The sequence below is a fragment of the Heterodontus francisci genome, chromosome 16, assembly GCF_036365525.1.
Source record: "Heterodontus francisci isolate sHetFra1 chromosome 16, sHetFra1.hap1, whole genome shotgun sequence".
Taxonomy (NCBI): Eukaryota; Metazoa; Chordata; class Chondrichthyes; order Heterodontiformes; family Heterodontidae; genus Heterodontus; species Heterodontus francisci.
In genome coordinates, this window is record NC_090386.1 from 61,338,346 (window position 1) to 61,356,686 (window position 18,341).

General features: G+C 41.5%; 1 protein-coding gene across 2 annotated transcripts in view; it reads right to left on the minus strand.

Annotated features, from left to right (window-relative positions):
- LOC137378138 (extracellular sulfatase Sulf-2-like) overlaps positions 1-18,341 on the minus strand; it is a 367,355-nt gene that overhangs the window by 24,473 nt on the left and 324,541 nt on the right. For both annotated transcript variants that reach the window (XM_068048257.1, XM_068048256.1), the window contains exons 12-15: positions 7,870-8,077; positions 4,794-5,022; positions 1,396-1,492; positions 254-348 (exon numbers count right to left, since the gene is read on the minus strand). In XM_068048257.1, coding sequence (XP_067904358.1) covers positions 254-348; positions 1,396-1,492; positions 4,794-5,022; positions 7,870-8,077 — 629 coding nt within the window. The remainder of the gene's footprint in view (positions 1-253; positions 349-1,395; positions 1,493-4,793; positions 5,023-7,869; positions 8,078-18,341) is intronic.

The window sequence follows — 18,341 nt, forward strand, 5'->3', positions numbered from 1 at the left end:
CTCAGTACGGGAAATGCTTGACAGAACCAAACAAAAAGAGTAGAGAAAAAGTAACACTAAAAATGGGCGTGGTGGGGCAAGAGAGAAAACTATTAAATCAAAGCCACATGCGATAAGCTTTAATGATAAAAAAAAGTCAATCAATTGCTCAAAATGCCCTCATTACATTGAATATATTTGGGAAGCCTATATGAAAGTTAGTATATGGAAAGAAGACTATTCTAGTGAAGGAAACTGCAATTCCAAAACGAACCTCATCTTTGTACAGTCACATTCTTCAGGTCTTTTTTTCTTCAAGTGACCCCTGACCTCTCGTAAATTCTTTATTTTAGTTTGGAGGGTTTCAATCTAAGGACAGAGGTAAAGGGAGGATTACCTGCTTATAGCATTCAACCACTAAAAATAAGCTTTTGTGTGGTGCAGATTGTACAAAGCAAACTTCTATTTATTACATTGAAAACAATGTGCCAACCCTTGAATAGAATAAGAAAACTTGAAACAAGAAGGAAGTCATTCAACCCATCAAACTGAGCTTGCCTTGATATGTACCCTATCCAAGTTATTTAATTGAGAGCAGGAATAGCCAGAGGTTATATCAAGAAGGTAATACTCCAGAAAATTCTTCCCTGAAGCCCAAAGGTAATCAAGCAAAACCCCAAGACATCTGTTTAACAATTGCAATCTACATCATTCAACACTGGCTGACTACAATCCCCAGGCACCATTCTGGTGGCCTCACCAAGATTAGGTTAATATGGTTCCAGACAATATTTTGTCATCCTTATCAATACCTATAACCTTTGATCCTCTTCTTCACCAAGTATTCATCTAGCCCCTTTTTAAAGGTGTAACTGACATAGCATTAACTGCTGGGACTTTATTCCATGTATCTACTACTCTGGGGAAAAAGTCACTGCTAATCTGAAGTCTTGCTTGAGGCTTGCTCACTTTATACTTGTCTCCTCTAGCTTTCTGGTCCTAGTTAAAGCTATCTGTGTGATCAGAAAACAAGCATTTTGAAGTGTAGGGTTTTTCACTGAAACTATTTACTGTATTAATTTATAGAATTGTGAAAATAACTGACATAATTCAATTATAGTTCTTGTTTGCAAAAGATTATTTTTTGCTTTGAGTCATTACATTTAACTGCAAATCAGCAACTTATCTCAGACTGAGAGCAGAATTTACAGTTAGACATTTAGCAAATTCAATGCAAATGTACAAATGAATTATAAAGTTAAAAAATACATAAAATATTCTAAACTATACATTTTGCATGGCAAGAATAATAAACATTCATAATTAATTTTGAGATGACTGAAATTATTTACATTTTTCACTGGTTTGGTAAGCTTCCATGTGAAATATGTTACTAATTATTTCTCCGTAACTAACCTCATGATCAATGTGTAATTTGTGATCCTTCCATGCTTGGAGTGATTTGTACAGATCTTTGTCACACTGAACAGTCTCATTGGCCAATATGTAGCATCTATGATAATAACAAAACAATTGTCTGTGTTATTCACCACATATACTGTATTCAGTAATGTTGTGGCATTTAAAAATAGTGATAGTCATTGCCATTGCATCATAAAAACTTATATTTATATCATTCTTTTAACATAATACAACACAGACAAGGTGCTTCACAGGAGCATTATAAAGCTAAATTTGACACTGAGCCACATAAGACGATATTAGGGCAGATGGCCAAAAGCTTGGTAGGTTTAAAAGAATATCTTAAAGAAAGAAAGAGTGGTAGACAGGCAGAGAGTTTTAGGGATGGAATTTCAGAGCTGAGGGCCTGGACAGTTGAAGGCACAGCCACCAATGGTGGAGCAATTAAAAATGGGGGATGCTCAAGAACCAGAATTAGAGGAGCACAGATATTTTGGAGAGCTGTGCGGCTAGAGGAGATGACAGAGATAGTGAGGGTCAAGGAAATGAAGAGATTTGAAAACAAGGATGAGAATTTTAAGATAAAGGCATTGCTCAACTGGGAGCCAATGTAGGTCAGAGAGCATAGGGGTGACGGGTGAATGGGATTTGGTGCGAGTAAGGACACAGGCAGTAAAGTTTTGGGTGACCTCAAGTTTACGGAGGGTAGAATGTGGCAGGCTGGCCAGGAGTGTGTTAGAATAGTCAAGTCTTGAGGTAACAAGGCATGAATGGGGGTTTCAGCAGCAGACGAGTTGAGGCAGGGGCAGAGTTGGGTGATATTACAGAGGTTGAAATAGGCAGTCTTAGTGATGGCACAGATATAGTGGTTGGTAGCTCATCTTGGAGTCAAATATGACACCGTGGTTGTGGACAGTCTGGTTCAGCCTCAGATATTTGCCAGAGAGAAGGATGGAGCCAGTAGCTATGGAGCCGAGTTTGTGGTGGGGACCAATATTTAATTGGAGGAAATTTCTGCTCATCCAGAACTGGATGTTGGACAAGCAATCTAATAATTTAGTGATGGTGGAGGAGTCAAGAGAGGTGGTGGTGTCAATATACATGTGAAAACTGATACTGTGTTTTCAGATGATGTCACTGAGGGGCAGCATGTAAATGAGAAATAGGAGGGGGCCAAGGATAGATCCTTGGTGGATACCTGAGGTAACAGTATGGGAGCAGGAAGAGAAGGCATTGCAGGTGATACTCTGGCTAGGATTAGATAGTTAAATATGGAATGAGAGATGGGCATGGATTTGCGAGGCAATAACACATTCAAAGACTTTGGAAAGGAAAGGGAGGTTAGAGATGGTGCAGTACTTTGCAAGGACGGTGGAGTCCAGAGTTGGTTCTTTGAGGAAAGGGGTGACAATGGCAGATTTGAAGGAGAGAGGGACATTACCTGAAGAGTAAGAACAGTTAACAATTTCAGCTAACATGAGGACGAGGAAGGGAATGTGGGTGGTCAGCAGAGTTGAGGAAGCAGGAGGTGGATCTCTTGGACAAGATGAGTTTGGAGAGGGCATGAGAGGAAGTAGGAGAGAAACTAGAGAATGACACGAGTAATAATCATAGTAGAATAATTGAAATGGCTGCACAGAGAAGACCATTTTGTGATATTAGTTCTTCAAATGAAGCTGTCTATTCTAATCCCATTTCCCTACCCTTTCTCGATACTCTTTTATTGCCCTCCCTTTTAATACCTTTTCAGTTCCCCTTTAAATGATGTTATAATCTTTGCTTCAATAGCTATTGGTGATAAAATATTTATGTTCGCATGAACTTTTGTGTGGAAAACAATTCTCCCAACTTCCCCTTTCATTCTTCTAGAGACAATATTGAGTTTCTGGCCCCTTGTTATCAATTCATAACCAATGGAGCCAATTTTTAAAAAAATTATTTACCCTCTCAAAAATTTTCATAACTTGGCAGCAAACTTAGATTCCCTTTAACTTCAGCTTCAGTGCAGGGAAAAAAAGACACATTGTTTTGAGCTTTACTTCAAAACTACAACCTTTCATTCCTGGTATCATTCTAGTGAATCTTAGCTGTGCCTTTTCCATGGTTCTAATATAATTGTGGCCTAACAAATATCTTGTACAAATTCAACCTCCTTGCTTTTAGGTTCGATGCCTCTATAAATATATATATTGTGATCTGATCTAGTATGAGCAGGAATACTCCTCCATGTCCCACATGGATCACTTAGTCTCCCCTGTCCCAGGCTTCCTCCCCTAAGCCCGCCAATGAACTTTACAAGTCTCCCCAATTCCTCATTTGTATGCTGAGGGGTATTTCCTTGAGTCCCCGCTGACTGCTTGACCCCTGTTCCCCCCTTGAACTTTGACTCCCAGTGATGTAATTCTTACTGGCTTCGGGCTGAATCTTATCAATGTGTTCTGCCGCAGCATGCTGTGAAGTCGGCGGCCTTCTGGCACAGAAGTGCCACTGCACAGCCCCCACGATATTATGCGCGGGGGCTCATTTAAATGGAGGGGGCAGAGCGGCCGCCCCCAATGACGTAGATGGGGCGGCCGCTCTGCGCCCCCGGCAATGGCGTCCAGCACCACCGTGCAGGCGCTGGCACCATTTTTAAAAGGTTTCAAGCCCTTAGAAGTAATTTGGATTTTTCAAGTGATATTTTGGTGCATTGAGTGCAAAGGTTTAAATAAATGCTGGAGGTCCTTTCCCAACCATCCACCAATGTTCGTTTTCGGGGCAATATGAACATGAACATTATTCCCAACCCCAACTTTCCCCCCTGACCTCTTTACTTTTGCCCTTCAACCCCTTCCCACCATCCCCACAACCAATAGGTATAGATTTCTCCGCTTTCACCATCCCCCCCCATCTCCCGCCCTGATAATTTTATTCCTCCCCTTCTCCCCACCAGTGTCTGACTTCGGAACGCCAACGGAGTTGCGAAGGCACGCAAGTTGCGGCTGGTTGGCTGTAAAATCGGCATGGGACAGCCTGCAGCGGCAGGTAGGTTAATTTGCATTTCAATTTATCTAATTTCAATATTGTAATGAAGGCGGTGGTGGGGGGGGGGGGGGGGGGTGGGGGGCGCACTGAGGCCTCGCCACCACCGCTAATATGCGGTGGGGCCTTATCGGCGCGTGGGTCGTGGCGGGCCGCTTCCGCTAGCATTTTATGGGCCTCCCCACCACGACGCACGGTGTCCTTCGAAATTCAGCCCTTCGATTGTGTTACGGCATGTGAATGAGGCCCTGGAGCTAAAACTCCTCCAGTCCTCATGTTCTGCGGGACCTGACAGTTCACAGCCCATTTTGGCCCCTGCAATCTCAATAATAGCTTTATTAAATAAACAGGGAAAAATTGTGGCGACTTACTTATGTGTGACTTTAATTGAGCTGGGCACAATTAATTCATTACTATTGCCAATGCCACTGCTTTCACCCATGTTCTCTTCTTCCTCGTCAGCTACGTTATGTCGTTTAGTGATGTTCTTTGGCCCAACTGGGTCAAATCCCTCATCCAGATCCAGATCATAAACTTCTCCCTCAAGCTCAATGGATACTGAACGGATTGACCTATTCCGTATGTAGCTTTGCTTAAATTCTGAAAGGATAAATAAAAATATTAAATAGAATTAATTTTGGAGTTAAGGAATGCACTTTTGAAATTGTAACTCACATACACTAGACTTTCAGAAATTGCTGTCACAAACTGCAGGCTGACTGGAATGCAAGAGGATATGATGTGGTGTTGCATCTTGAGAGAGCATTGACAGTAAGATATGCAAAGAGGGATTCACTACTTACGTTTTTTCTTTCTTTTCACAAATACTTCCTTAATGTAACACTTTCCATATCATGTTTTGTTGATAACACACGTACTGTTACAAGATCCTCTTACTCACTATGAACAATGCCATGGGAAACCTGCCAGCAATATTTTAAAAACATGAGGCAGGATTTTCTGCTGCCATTCTAACGGTGGGCTAATTTGGGGTTGGCAAGGGTGAGAAACCATATCATTGGTCATCACCACTTCTGGTGCTTTTTACCACAAGTGATGGTAGCAGTTGAATCTATCTGCCCAAATAGGGGCATGTCTAATAAATGTAGGTGGTAATGTTGGGATAACATCAGGTATTCTATTTCCAATCTTTGCCACTGTGGTGATGCAGCCAGTATTGCTGTGGTTAGAAAAAGGTAGCTAAAAATGTGAACTAAGGGAGTGTGATACATTATGGGGCAATTCATTGCACTCCTGTCTCCATGAATTTTAAAATGTGAACAATTGTGCCTCCTCCCATCTTCCAGACTCTCCTCTGCCCCCGGAACAAAGTGCTAAAATCATGATTGGGGATTACAGGATGGCAAAAGAAAGTTAAAGCTTTGGATGGAAAGCAGCAAAAGTGATGGAAAAAGGGAATCTAATAGTGGAAGTATATTCAGATAGTGGAACGTTCCAAACATAAACCATGTGCATAACCTACTGTGTTCTAAAAGCATCCCAACAGCATCTGCCATCGAATGAAATAAAGCAATTTTATTTTAACCATGAGAATTTCTACTTACACTTTGTACAGGTGGGTCTTCAGAATACTGTATTTGGCAAAATAAGGAAGGGAACTGACTCAAAAACAAATTACATGGTGATCAAGCAAAAGGAAGTAACAAGGCAAAAGGGAACTAAATTAAAAATGTCATGATGAAGATTAATAGGTCAAAAGTAGGTTAGACATTGAAAACAAAACAGAAATAAATGGAAAGGGGATGAGAGGAGTTTTTAAAAAGCAGATTATTAGGAATGGGGTAGCATGGACAGAAAATTTATTTAAAAAACAGAAGAAATTAAACAAAATGGTAGAAGGTAAGAGGAGAATTGAAGGGAGGGAAGACAGATGAGTTCACCTTCCACTTTTTGAAGAGAATATTTCATTTTGCTGCTTATCCAGGTCTAACATTAACTTGAGCTACCACTGCTGTTGGATAAAGTAACCAATAGATGTCACTAGAAGACAGAAAAACTGAGCCAAAAGAAGTCAATTATATTTATCTGTTGAGTGTCTCATTTTTCCAGGAACTGCCAATTAGATAGAACAAGGCTTTTCTATCCTGCAATATGAAATAAGCAGAACGTTTTTTTATTTTAACCAGTACAATTATACATTGGAGGCTGTAAGCTGGTTTGGACACTTGGGGTGGGAGGTGGAAATCGGGGGTGCAGAGGCCGAAGTGAGTGGTGATCCATCTGCCCCCCTCATGCCCTCCCATCCGCACCTCTTGGAGCATGAGGCCTGATAGATTACAACTCCTGGGCCTCATTTGAATGCTCAACACCGACTCTCGCCCGATATCAGCTGGCAGGAGTCAAAACTCTTTCAATGGTGGGGTGGCGGTGGGTATGGGCAGACTACTGCCAGGACTCACTGAAATGCTCAGTGACAAGATAGGTGAGCAAGGTTCATGGATCGTGGCACTGGTGGGAGGGTGGGGGGGGGGGGGTGCGTGGGGTGGGTGGGGTTAAGTGGGGTTTGGGAGGGAAGACCGTATCAAAGAGAAGCCCAACGTACTTTTGTCAGGGCCAGGAAGAGCACTCCTGCTACTCCTGGCCCACAAGAGACATAAAAAGTTTTTTTAAAAAATTAACCTACTTTGGCCTCTTGTGGCCAGGATGTTGCCCGTCACCATCGTTTGCTGGCGGGTCCTAGACTGCCTGTCCTTTAGTGGGGCCCATATGCAAAATGGTGTGTACATCCTGATAAAGTAACCAGGATGCGACTTCACCATTTAAATTAGGCCTCCACTCCTTTGGGGCAGGTAGTCTTCTCATTCCTGAATTCAGGCAAGGCGGAGGGGAGGAGAGAGGTGGGAACATGTCAGCAGCACAGCACAAACACCCCTGCCATCTTAACTCCCTGCTTGTACCTTTGTCAGGGCAGGGGGTTAAAAACCAGGCCTTCGAAATTAGCTCATATTTCAAATTAAGAAAATCTCTAATTTACTATATTATTTATCCATGATTTATAACTAAGTAATTAATCACTGTAATGATTCAGTAACATGGGCTGTACGGTTAATTTGCTGTATCTGATACATTGAATAATCAACAATCTATACATGATTTGATTACTTCCTATTCTTGGCTCCCAAGAATCCAACATGGATATTTTAACAAAATATTTTGGCAGTTATAGGAGTAAACCATACTATTTATAATATAATTCTTTAGGTTGGTCTTAAATGTTGTGGAATTCAGAAAATTGTATTTCCTCTTTTTAGAAACGCATGCATCTCAATATGGGATCATTTATATTGTAAGAAATGTTTTCCCAAATTCCACGCTTTCATGCCTAATTTAGTCTTGCAACTACAAGTCACAAACTGCTAGACCTGTGAGTGGATATGCTGTCCTAATGATTTATTTTTACACAGTACAAACACATCAACTTCATACTTCGCTTGGAGAAAAGTTTTTGTTTCTGTCGTGCTGCTGGGCTCAGTTTGGATCCATTTTCTTCACAATCACAGTCTCCTCCATCACTGTTGTAGTACTTGGACTGGAAACGGCTAGATCCCCTCTTGTCAGAAACTGCTGTGATGGCCGTTCCTTTGCACTTATGAAGTCGAAGTTTTCCTGTGGAATCCTCTACACACTGCCATTTCTAGAATAAAGACCACTTAGTTAGATTGTAGTAAATGATCTAAGGAAGGAAGGCTGCATAAGTTATTTATTCGAGAAATATTCACCCAAAACAGAGATGCTAACTAGCCCAATTTCTCAGACACAAAATTTACATAAGACATGAGAGCTTAACGGGTCTTAACACTGCAAGTGAATCTCGTACATTAAATGAAGAGTTCCTATCTTTGATATCTTCTTGTGTTCACTGTGGCAAGGTTCTAAAGCAAGAGAGTTTAACTGAGCTTTCTGTAAGCAATAAGAAGTCAGGACCAAGAATTGATTACCACATTATTCTGTTACCTCGGCATAGATGCTGACTAATAGTGTGTTTTGGGGCTTGATTGACGTATCAATGTTTGTTGCCAGAAATCAGTTTAGCCACTGGCCACTCTTCCCCCAGCTCAACTACTATTGCACTGAAACATGTTCTTCCTTCCAGTCAACACCATTTTATTTATTTATTTAGAGATACAGCACTGAAACAGGCCCTTCGGCCCACCGTGACTGTGCCGACCAACAACCACCCATTTATACTAAACCTACAGTAATCCCATATTCCCTACCTACACTAGGGGCAATTTACAATGGCCAATTTACCTATCACCTGCAAGTCTTTGGCCGTGGGAGGAAACCGGAGCACCCGGTGAAAACTCACACGGTCACAGGGAGAACTTGCAAACTCTGCACAGATAGTACCCAGAATTGAACCCAGGTCCCTGGAGCTGTGAGGCTGCAGTGCTAACCACTGCGCCACTGTACTGCCACTTCTAGCAGCAATGTCAAGGACTGCTGCCTTTGTATACTACAGGTGGGAATTTGTGTGAGAAGTGGAGTTCCCATCTATGGTACACTGTGATTGCAATCATTGGCCTTAGTGCTAGGAATCATATTGATAGGAGAGAGGTGCCTGTTGCTATGTATTAGTAATTGGACTCAGGCAGGAGGGAGACTGAGTGGTTGGAGAGGAAATGGATTCCAAGGAAAAGGGGAAATTCATAACAAGGAATAAATGGTCAAATGGATGGAAAATAAAAGAAAAATTAATGTCAAAGAAATAGGTGACAATGAAAGGGTGAGGGAAAGGAAAAGTGAAGGGGAGAGGGAAATAGGAAATGGAAAGCAATGAAAGGGAGGGAATAAATAACAATTAATAAAAAGAAATTGTCACTGTACAAGTGTGGGGAGTTGCATGAGATACACTGAGCCTGATTTTAAGTCTGTTTAAGTGAATGAGTTTTGAGTGAGTTAAAATCTCACCCAGTACGAACTGGTTCTGGGTTGGAGAGGGAATGAAAATCAATGTGGGAGAAGGACTGTTAAGAAGGTCATTTTTGGATAAGTGATAGTGTGGTTTGTCTGCTGAAAGTCCAAATGTTACTGTGTAATTCCCTTTTTGTTACATTAAGATACCTATCAATTGTGAAGTACAAGTAAAAGTACTTAAAATTAACCAGAACGTATCATTCAAAACCTTTCACATGAACACATCCCAGATCACCCAGAAATTCACCACCAATTTTGTGCTTTCAACACTTGAATTTTTTGCTTCAGAATTTCATGTGTTTATATATTGTTCCTCCACCAAAAGTGAAGGAATACTTACCAACAGCTTAAATTACAAAGCCCGTATGACTATTTGTTTTCATAAGATAAAGCTATTTTTGAGGTATAAGAAAGAAAGAACATGGATTTATATAGCATCTTTTATGATCTCAGGATTTCCCAAAGCACTTTACAGCCAACAAAATGTTTTGCAAGTGTAGTCACTGTTGAAATATATCAGTTTTCTGGGGGGTTGTGCCAGCATTTTTTTAAAAAGCTGTTGGTCAGCTTTTATTAGTTTTCTAAGTTGGTATGTGGAATGCCATGCACCTAGATGTTAAACCAAGGTCATATCTGCCGTCTCAGGTGGACGTGAAAGATACCAGGGCACTATTCAAAGAGCAGGAGTTCTCCCGGTGTCCAGTCCAACATTTACCCCTCAACCAACATCACGAAAACAGATTACCTGATCATTGTCACATTGCTGTTTGTGGAACCTTGCTGTGGACAAATTGGCTGCTAGGTTTCTAATATTAAAGCAGTGACTATACTTCAAAAGGACATCATTGGCTGAGGTCATAAACAGCATTATATAAATGCAAATCTTTCTTTTCTTTAGACTTCCAGAAAAATCCACATGGAAAGCTACTGCACAAGCTTAAAACTGAGGGTATCTTTGATAAGACTTTGAGTTGCATAATGAATTTGCTGAAAGTGAGAAAGGGGCTGGTACTAGATATGGAAATGATATTGGATGCATTGAGAGGAGTGCCCCAGATAGCGATGCTCGGACTCCTACTGTTTCTAACCACCACAGCTCCAGATGTGCAATGCAAGTTGGTCAGATTTGCAGATGATACTGAACTATGAGGCAGTTGAGTCTGATGAGTTGCACACAAGAGTGATATTTACCATGTAGGGGAGGGTAGTGGAAGTAAATCTTTGCAATCATTCAAGAAGTAACTGGATGCAGTAACAGGGGACCAATAGACACCTATGGGAAGAGGAGCTAGTTGGCCAAACGTCCTCCTTCATTGGGACTTATCTGTGTTACATGAATTGTAAACTATATTGCTCTATCTCGGTGAGATTTGGATTGACAGCACTAGGTACTAATGACTGAGCTAATGAAGAGCTGTATGTATTTGATAGCAAAATGCTGTTTTTAAGTGTTGTTATGCTTGAATTGGGAATTCTGAACCATAAGAGTGATTGTGAAAGTGATTGGTCTGCTGCAATAATATCCTTGAAGCTACTGGCCGGGATTTCACGTTGGGCAGATGGGAGCTGGCCACTGACTGAAAAGTCAGTGGCGACCCCGCTTTCGCTTCGCCTGGGGATCCGACCCGCATTTTATGGGTTCCCAGGCTTTAACTGTTCCGAGGCAGGACTTCCACCCACTAGAGGGAGGAAGTCCCGCCTCATTGAGCTGCCAGCCAATCAGCAGGCCAGTAGCTCCTAGTCCCAGCAGCATCACCAGGAGCGGCGACCACTGCTGGGACTGCAGCCCAGCCGAAGACATGGAACGGGGAAGACAGGTAGCTGTTGGTTGCCTCACTTGGGGTAATCGGTCAGGCCCCGGCGAGGGAAGGGTGGTCATTTGGGGGGAAGGGGGCGTGTTGTGTGCTGGGGGTGGCCCTCCATCGCAGCCGCCTGGTTTTCACAGGTGGCTTTTCCCAGCTCCAGGACACCCACTTACCACGCGTAAAATCTACATGGAGGTGGGCGAAGGCCCTTGTGGCCATTAAGTGGCCACTTAAGGGCTTTGATTGGCCTGGTGCAGACGGGTCGTTTTTCGCCCCCCTGGCCTATGTAAAGGGGGGCGAAGGTGGGAGCAAGTCGGGAAAGCCTCCAGAGGCCTCCTGCTCCATTTTACGCCACCCCCCTGCCACCATCCCGCTCATTGGGGTGGCGTGACATTTTGGCCACTGTATGTAGTTCTCAGTGGCAGTGAAGATTTCCACTGCCATCAACTTCTTTACCACAGTGATCATAAAAAGATTCAGTCATTTTGTTTGGCTTTTGGATATCTGACATTCTCTATTCTGGACAAAGAAAGAAATGACAGCCCATATGAGATTTTAAGTTTTTCAGTACTTGTGGCATATATATATTGAATGCATTTCACTTCTGTGTTTGTCCCTTGTGTGCTGTGGACTTGTCTGTGTTGCTTGTGGTTTACTGCTAAATGCCTCCCGGGTGACAGAATAGCACTTACAGATTGCTGCATAGCTAACTGATGAGCTACAGGAAATACATATATCTGTGCTTAATCTTGAAGTACCCACGCCAGTGCCCAAGGTTTTGTTTGCTGCAGTCTTTGTGCATTCAATGCTTTCGGAGATGGTGCCTACTGACACTGACATGATTCTAAATGGCTGCTCCTGTGCTTCTAAATGACTAGTCTGGTGCTGCTACTTCTTTAGACTGTGTATAGTGTTAATTCACCAGAATGATTGCAGCAATTTGATTGCAGGGATGGGAAACTATAGCAACGAGTGGAGATTTGAGATACTGGGGCCATTTCCACAAGAGCAGAGAAGGCTAAGGGGAGGTTTAATAGAAATTTTAAAATTATGAACTGTTTTCATAGGGTGAAAAATGAAATGGCTATTTCCTCTAGTTGGGTAGTTATTGATGTGAAATTCAATAGAGACCTCAAAGAGAGCATATGGTATATTATGAGTATATAACATAACATAATCATCTGGTGTTGCGCTATTCTTATAGGCACTATAGTGCACCTGTATACAATCTGTGTATTTTCACACATTGATTGCACATGTTGTGCAAGTCACAGGATTTATGACTAATAGGGCACATAACACCAGTCCAATCTCTGTGATGTCAATTCCTTCCAGATTTTTCCTTCCCCATGAGGGAGTTATTTCTGGTCATGTCACCAACCACCTGCTACAGCAATTTATATTCATGTAACAATTCTCTTAATAAAATGCATTACAGAGTGCATCATTGAGGCAAAACAGAAAATAAGACTGAAAATAATGACTGAAAATGCTGGCAAAGAGTCAAGTTTTGGGAATAGCTGTTGCAAGGGGAAGAAGAACTGAAGAAATGAATTTTGGAGTACAGGAATATGGTGGCTCAAACGTCTGCCATTGATAAGGGAACAGTGGAGAAGCATGCATAGCCAACCACTAAGTGTGTGGGGCTGGGGTGAGGGGCTGTAGGAGATTCCAGAGGTATGGTGTGGGAAGGTCATGAGTATTTTAAAATTGATGCACTGGGAGACAGAGAGCCACAGGACACTGGAAAGGATGGGGAATGATACAAACATACGAAATAGGAGCAGGAGTAGACCACTCAACCCCTCGAGCCTGCTCTGCCATTCAATAAGTTCATGGCTGAACTGTTTACTCCACATTTCCACCTACCCCCGACAACCTTCCACCCCCTTGCTTATCAAGATGATGAGTACATAGTGCTTCATGTGTTATATAATATGAAGCTTGTAGTTCTGGATGAGTTAAGCTCAGAGCACCAGCAATTATACTGTTGCAGATGAACAACTGGATCAGACCAATCTCATTCCTGAGAGGGTGTATAAGCATAATCTTGCTATTTTCATTTTAATATCTTTATCATTCTTAACTTTAACATTTCAATGCTTCAGTACAACACACTATGTAATAGTTATTACTTCTCTTAATGTTCACAAATGTCTTGCACTGTTACTCCATTGCATTATTTGTGCTTTACCTTTTTGCTTTTCATTAAGGCTTGCTAATTTTTCTGGCCCTCCTGCCTTTCGAGCTGCCTCTTGCAGTGACAAAAATAAAACATATTGCTCTTTAGCATGCCTGGGGCTGATCTCTTAGGCCAAAACTCTGATTGTGGTATTCCATTATAGATATAACCAGTACATGCTGGGTCTGATCAGTTAATCTGATTGTTTGAACTCATTTGAACCCATTTCTCTCCAAATTTGGGCACTGCACAGCATTTACACCATTTAAATGACCATTAACTGCTTGACAAGGGCTGAAGGGTCCTTACTGCAGGTGCATTGTAATTGGCCATTTTTCATTACTGTTGACACAATAAATCTTTTTCAGAAATGCACGTTTCAAATCTGTGTTAGCAATTACTGAGTAATTTTGCTAGATCATAAATTATGCTGATTTTTAGAAAATGAAAAGTAAATCCAGTCAGTACAGTTATTTGACAAGGAAAATTTATTTTAGGAACTGCTATTACTGTAAATGTCGATTTGTTTGTTTATATCTCCCCTGATTAATTGATTAATTCTTTCAAATGGTTCAATAAATGGCCATGATTTACTTTAGCTAATTAGAAATATATTACTGAAAGTTAAAAACTGAGAGTTAATAAACTAGGATCAGTTCTTAAGTTTGAGTTGTCGTTAGAATTCTTATTCATGTTTCACAGGATAACGGAATTTAGTGAAGGAGGAATTACAGGAAATTGTGAAATCATCCGTGTTTAAAATAAAGCAATTGATTTAGATTGCATCTAGTAAATACCTGGCTAAATGTATATGTGTAGGGCTAGCTAATATGCAGACTTTCTGTGAATCAGTTTATTGCTTCATTAGGCAAAACTTAGAACTCTACAAATAACGTAGGATGTTAGCCATGTTGAAATGGATGGTGTAATCTGACAGCTAATTTATAAATAGAAATTTAATTATTATTGGCTCAATATTCCTTAATTATTCACAACTGAAAGCAAAACTAGAAACTCTAGTATTAATAATTACTGCATTTCATTTGAGTGAAGTTCATGCCTAATATATCAGTTATTGAAGATTGGTTTTAGACTCCAATTACTACAAACTGTAATTGGAAAGAATACATAATTTATTTTTGATAATGCTTTTACACAGAAGGATCACAAAGCTGAAATGTAAATGGGAACTAAATAAAAACAACAGCATGTGTTTATATATTACCTTTAACATAGAAAAGAGAGAAGAGGCAGGTGGCTAGTGGAGGGGTTGAGGAAGGGTATTACAAAGCCTGGGTCTTAGGCCACTGAAATTGAGTCAATGGAGCAGGTCCTGCTCCTATCTTCTATGTTTCTATGTAAAATGAGGTCATTTTGAGTTTCTCTAGGGTTACAGCAGGAGATCAGAAGAACTGCCAGGCAATTATCTCTATCTTGGTGCCAAAAGAATTTACTGATCTCCTCATGCTGTTGTTAGAGATGAAGATAGAGATTGTAGGAGCTAATAGGTAAAGGAATAAGTTGGTAGTGGAGAAAGGAAGCCAGCAGGTGTCTGCACTTTCCACGCTGGTCTTAGATTAATGGGAGGTTTTAGCAGAGAAAAGTCTTGATATGGCCCAAGGCTTGGGTATTGATTAGCTAAAACAATTGCTCACCAAATATGCTTAAGTAGAACAAGTCCAGATTATAGGGACTATTACCAAATCCTCAAAGGATTATTGGCCAGATTCAGGATTACTCTGAAAATTCTACTGCAAGGTAGACATGTTGTTCACCATGTAAACCTTGGTTTGTGAATTTCCTGGGAACTGCTGCCAATTTGCTACTACAGCACCGCCAGATGTGCAATGGAAATCCCCCTTGTGTGTGTAAGCAAGGCTTCTACCTCACTTGCAGTGACATTACAGTGGTGGAGAGGGAGCAGTTCCAAGGAATTTCCTGGTCTCTGTCTTGCAATAGATGCTCCATCTTTCTGAAATTGTAAAGGTGGCAAGAAATGTTTTTCTCTTCTGAAGTATAATTTACCTCCATTAAATCTCCTTTTAGCCTTCTTTATTCCAAAGGAAATAGCTATAGTATCCAAATCTTTCCTCATAAACATAATTTCCAATCCCTTACATCATATTGGTCAAATTATACCATTAATATTCTTTCTATAATGGAACACTCAGACTGCACACAGTGAACTTACTCCCTCTGTTATGTAGATTGGACCCTGAAGCCATTATGTTCCACTGTGCAGCTCCCATTATGAATGCTCCGCCTAATAGAACCTATTGGCAAGTTCCACAAAGAAATGTCAAAAATAGTTTACATGGGGCTGGGAGGAGCAGGAGTGTTGAATAATCTCTGCCATTGGTACACTGAGCTCCTCGTCCTGACAAATACAATCCCTCTACCCTCCACACCCTCTACCTCTACCACTCCGACCTGCCCAGGACTTACATTGTTGATGGCTGATTGACCTCTAGGCTGCTAGATATCACACTAGCTGAAAGCAGGCAAACAGCATCGGTACGGCCATTTAGGGCAAGCAATTTGCTAGTTCAATATAAATGAGGCGTGGGCTTTGAAATGGTTAAGAACTCCTGCTGCACCTCATACTCGTATTGCCAACCGCCCACCCAAAGGAGAACATACCCCCAGATGTGTATGTCTACTAATAACAACAGTAATTTCTAGCTTTAGTGCAAAACCAAGTAGAATATAGCCACTGTTAAATGTACACATTGACACACAGGGTACTGTCGGTCACAGTCAGCTATGCACAAGTGTACTAAACATACATAACTAGATTGAAGCAGCCTGAATCTTTGTGCATCTTTCAGCCCCTCCACTAAATTGAATTCATGCAAATGAGAAGGCCTGCAGCAACAACATTAACACGCCACACTGTATACTGCACACTTTGCATAATAATCCACATCATGGCTGTAAATTATTCTTTGTAGCTACAATGTTAACATTTAATTACATTCACCTCTTCTGGGGTTTTGATCTTTAATATAACAATGTCAATGATAGTTTGTTCAAATTTATGTTAAAAACTTTGACAAAGGGATTGGTTTGACCATCTGTGATGCCATTACTGGAATAAATGGAATGTTGTACATTATCAGGAGACCAAGACTGCTCGAAGGGAATTGCACTTAACATGCTGCAACTAAATCAGAGGTTTTAATGAAATTATTTTAAATGGATTTTACACAATAAACCCTGCATATCTTCTGAATTTTTAGCTGGCAGCTCTGCAGAATTCTGATTTCAGACTCAAAATAAGGACATTTATTGTACAAATCTTTCACATGTATATAAACAGAAATCAATAATACTTCAAATGTAATATTTCAGCCTGTATATGTATATAATTTGGCTCAGTGGGTAAATGCACTACATGGTATGGTGATTTATACAGAAGAAGATGATTCGAGGGCTGTTCTGTACTGAATCATCTGGTCTCAGTGGGACAGTGTGGGATGGGGCACGGAGGTGGTACAGTGCTGCCAAGACTATTGTTCCCAGACCAAAAAGGTGGGGGGTGGGGGGTGGGGGAGGGAGAAACAGAGTTCCAAGGCCTGACTGCAATTCAGTGGTTCCTGCTCAAAGGTGGGAAAATCTGGATGTTGGGAGAACTGTGATGTATTTAACCTTTATGTTTGCACATCAATAATGGTCAGTTGGCAAGGCACCAGTGGAAATGTATCATAGAAAAAATTAATGCATTCAACAGAGATGGAGAAAATGGAAATAAAATAGTAAAGGAGAATTTGGATCGATAAGACTGAAATATAAAAAAACAGATCACACAGAGATTAGTAAGGAAAAATAAACTGGAACTAACGACATAGAAAAGCACAGAGTGAGAAAACATCATTCATCCCATCACGATCACTGCCAACTTAGATTATATTCCTTACAATGGACCTCCAGACTATGCAATCTCCTGATGGAGGTAAATAACTTCAGATGAATGTCTGACCCATTGGGTTGGATTCTATAGAGCTCTCGACGTCAGGATCCGTGGAGGGGATAGAGCCTGAAGATTGCCCCAGACGAGGCCCGCCACGGACCTCGACACCGGCAGGGCCTGGCCAGAAATTGCCAGCAGTGGCGAGGCCTCATGGCGGCCCCCCTCCCCACCCCACCCCACCCCACCCCACCGTTTGGTGACGGAACTGTAATTTAAATATTTAAATAAATTAAAATACCTGAATTAATTGCTCTCCCATCACCTCCTACTGTCCTGTCGCGTTCTTCACCCAGGCGCCGGCACTGCTGCGGCCCTTCGGATCTCCGTCTGAGGAAACGAGGTGCAACACTGGTGGGGAGAGGGGAGGGGAGGGGGCACGTTTCCCAGTACAAAGTGAGTGGGATGGGGTCAAATTAGCATCATGGGTGTAGGGGATGGTGGGAAGGATTAAAGTTTGAAGTTTGTGCAGATTGGGAGGGGAAAGGTCAGATTGTAAAGGTACGTGTCTTTTGGGGGGGAAAGGGCAAATAATTAATTTAATTGATATGGGGGTGGGGAGAGGGACAACAGAAATGTATTTATTTATTTTAATTCAATTTCACTTTAAATATTTAAATGTCCCAGTAGGGCTGACAGCCCTTTAAAAATAGCGTCAGCACCATTTGCCAGGGATGGACAGGTCGCTCCCTCCACATGATCGGGGGGGTGGGGGGCCCGCTCCCTCCACATGATCGGGGGGTGGGGTGCCCGCCCCGGCTATTTAAATGAGCCGCTGCACTTGGAATCACGGCATGCAGCCCGCACAGGCGGGCCACCAATTTGTTTGGTGGTGGGCTGACAGAATAAAGATAATCAAATAAAACTCAAGAATAATAATCCAACCTAATAAGCAGTGTTGAAAATTTTGATTAGCTGTATGTGACAGGTGACTCATTCATGGTCCCTACAGCGTATGAACCATCGTGCTCTATAGGAAAACTGATACTTTATCCTTTAGTAACCTTCAATCCCATCCCATACAGAA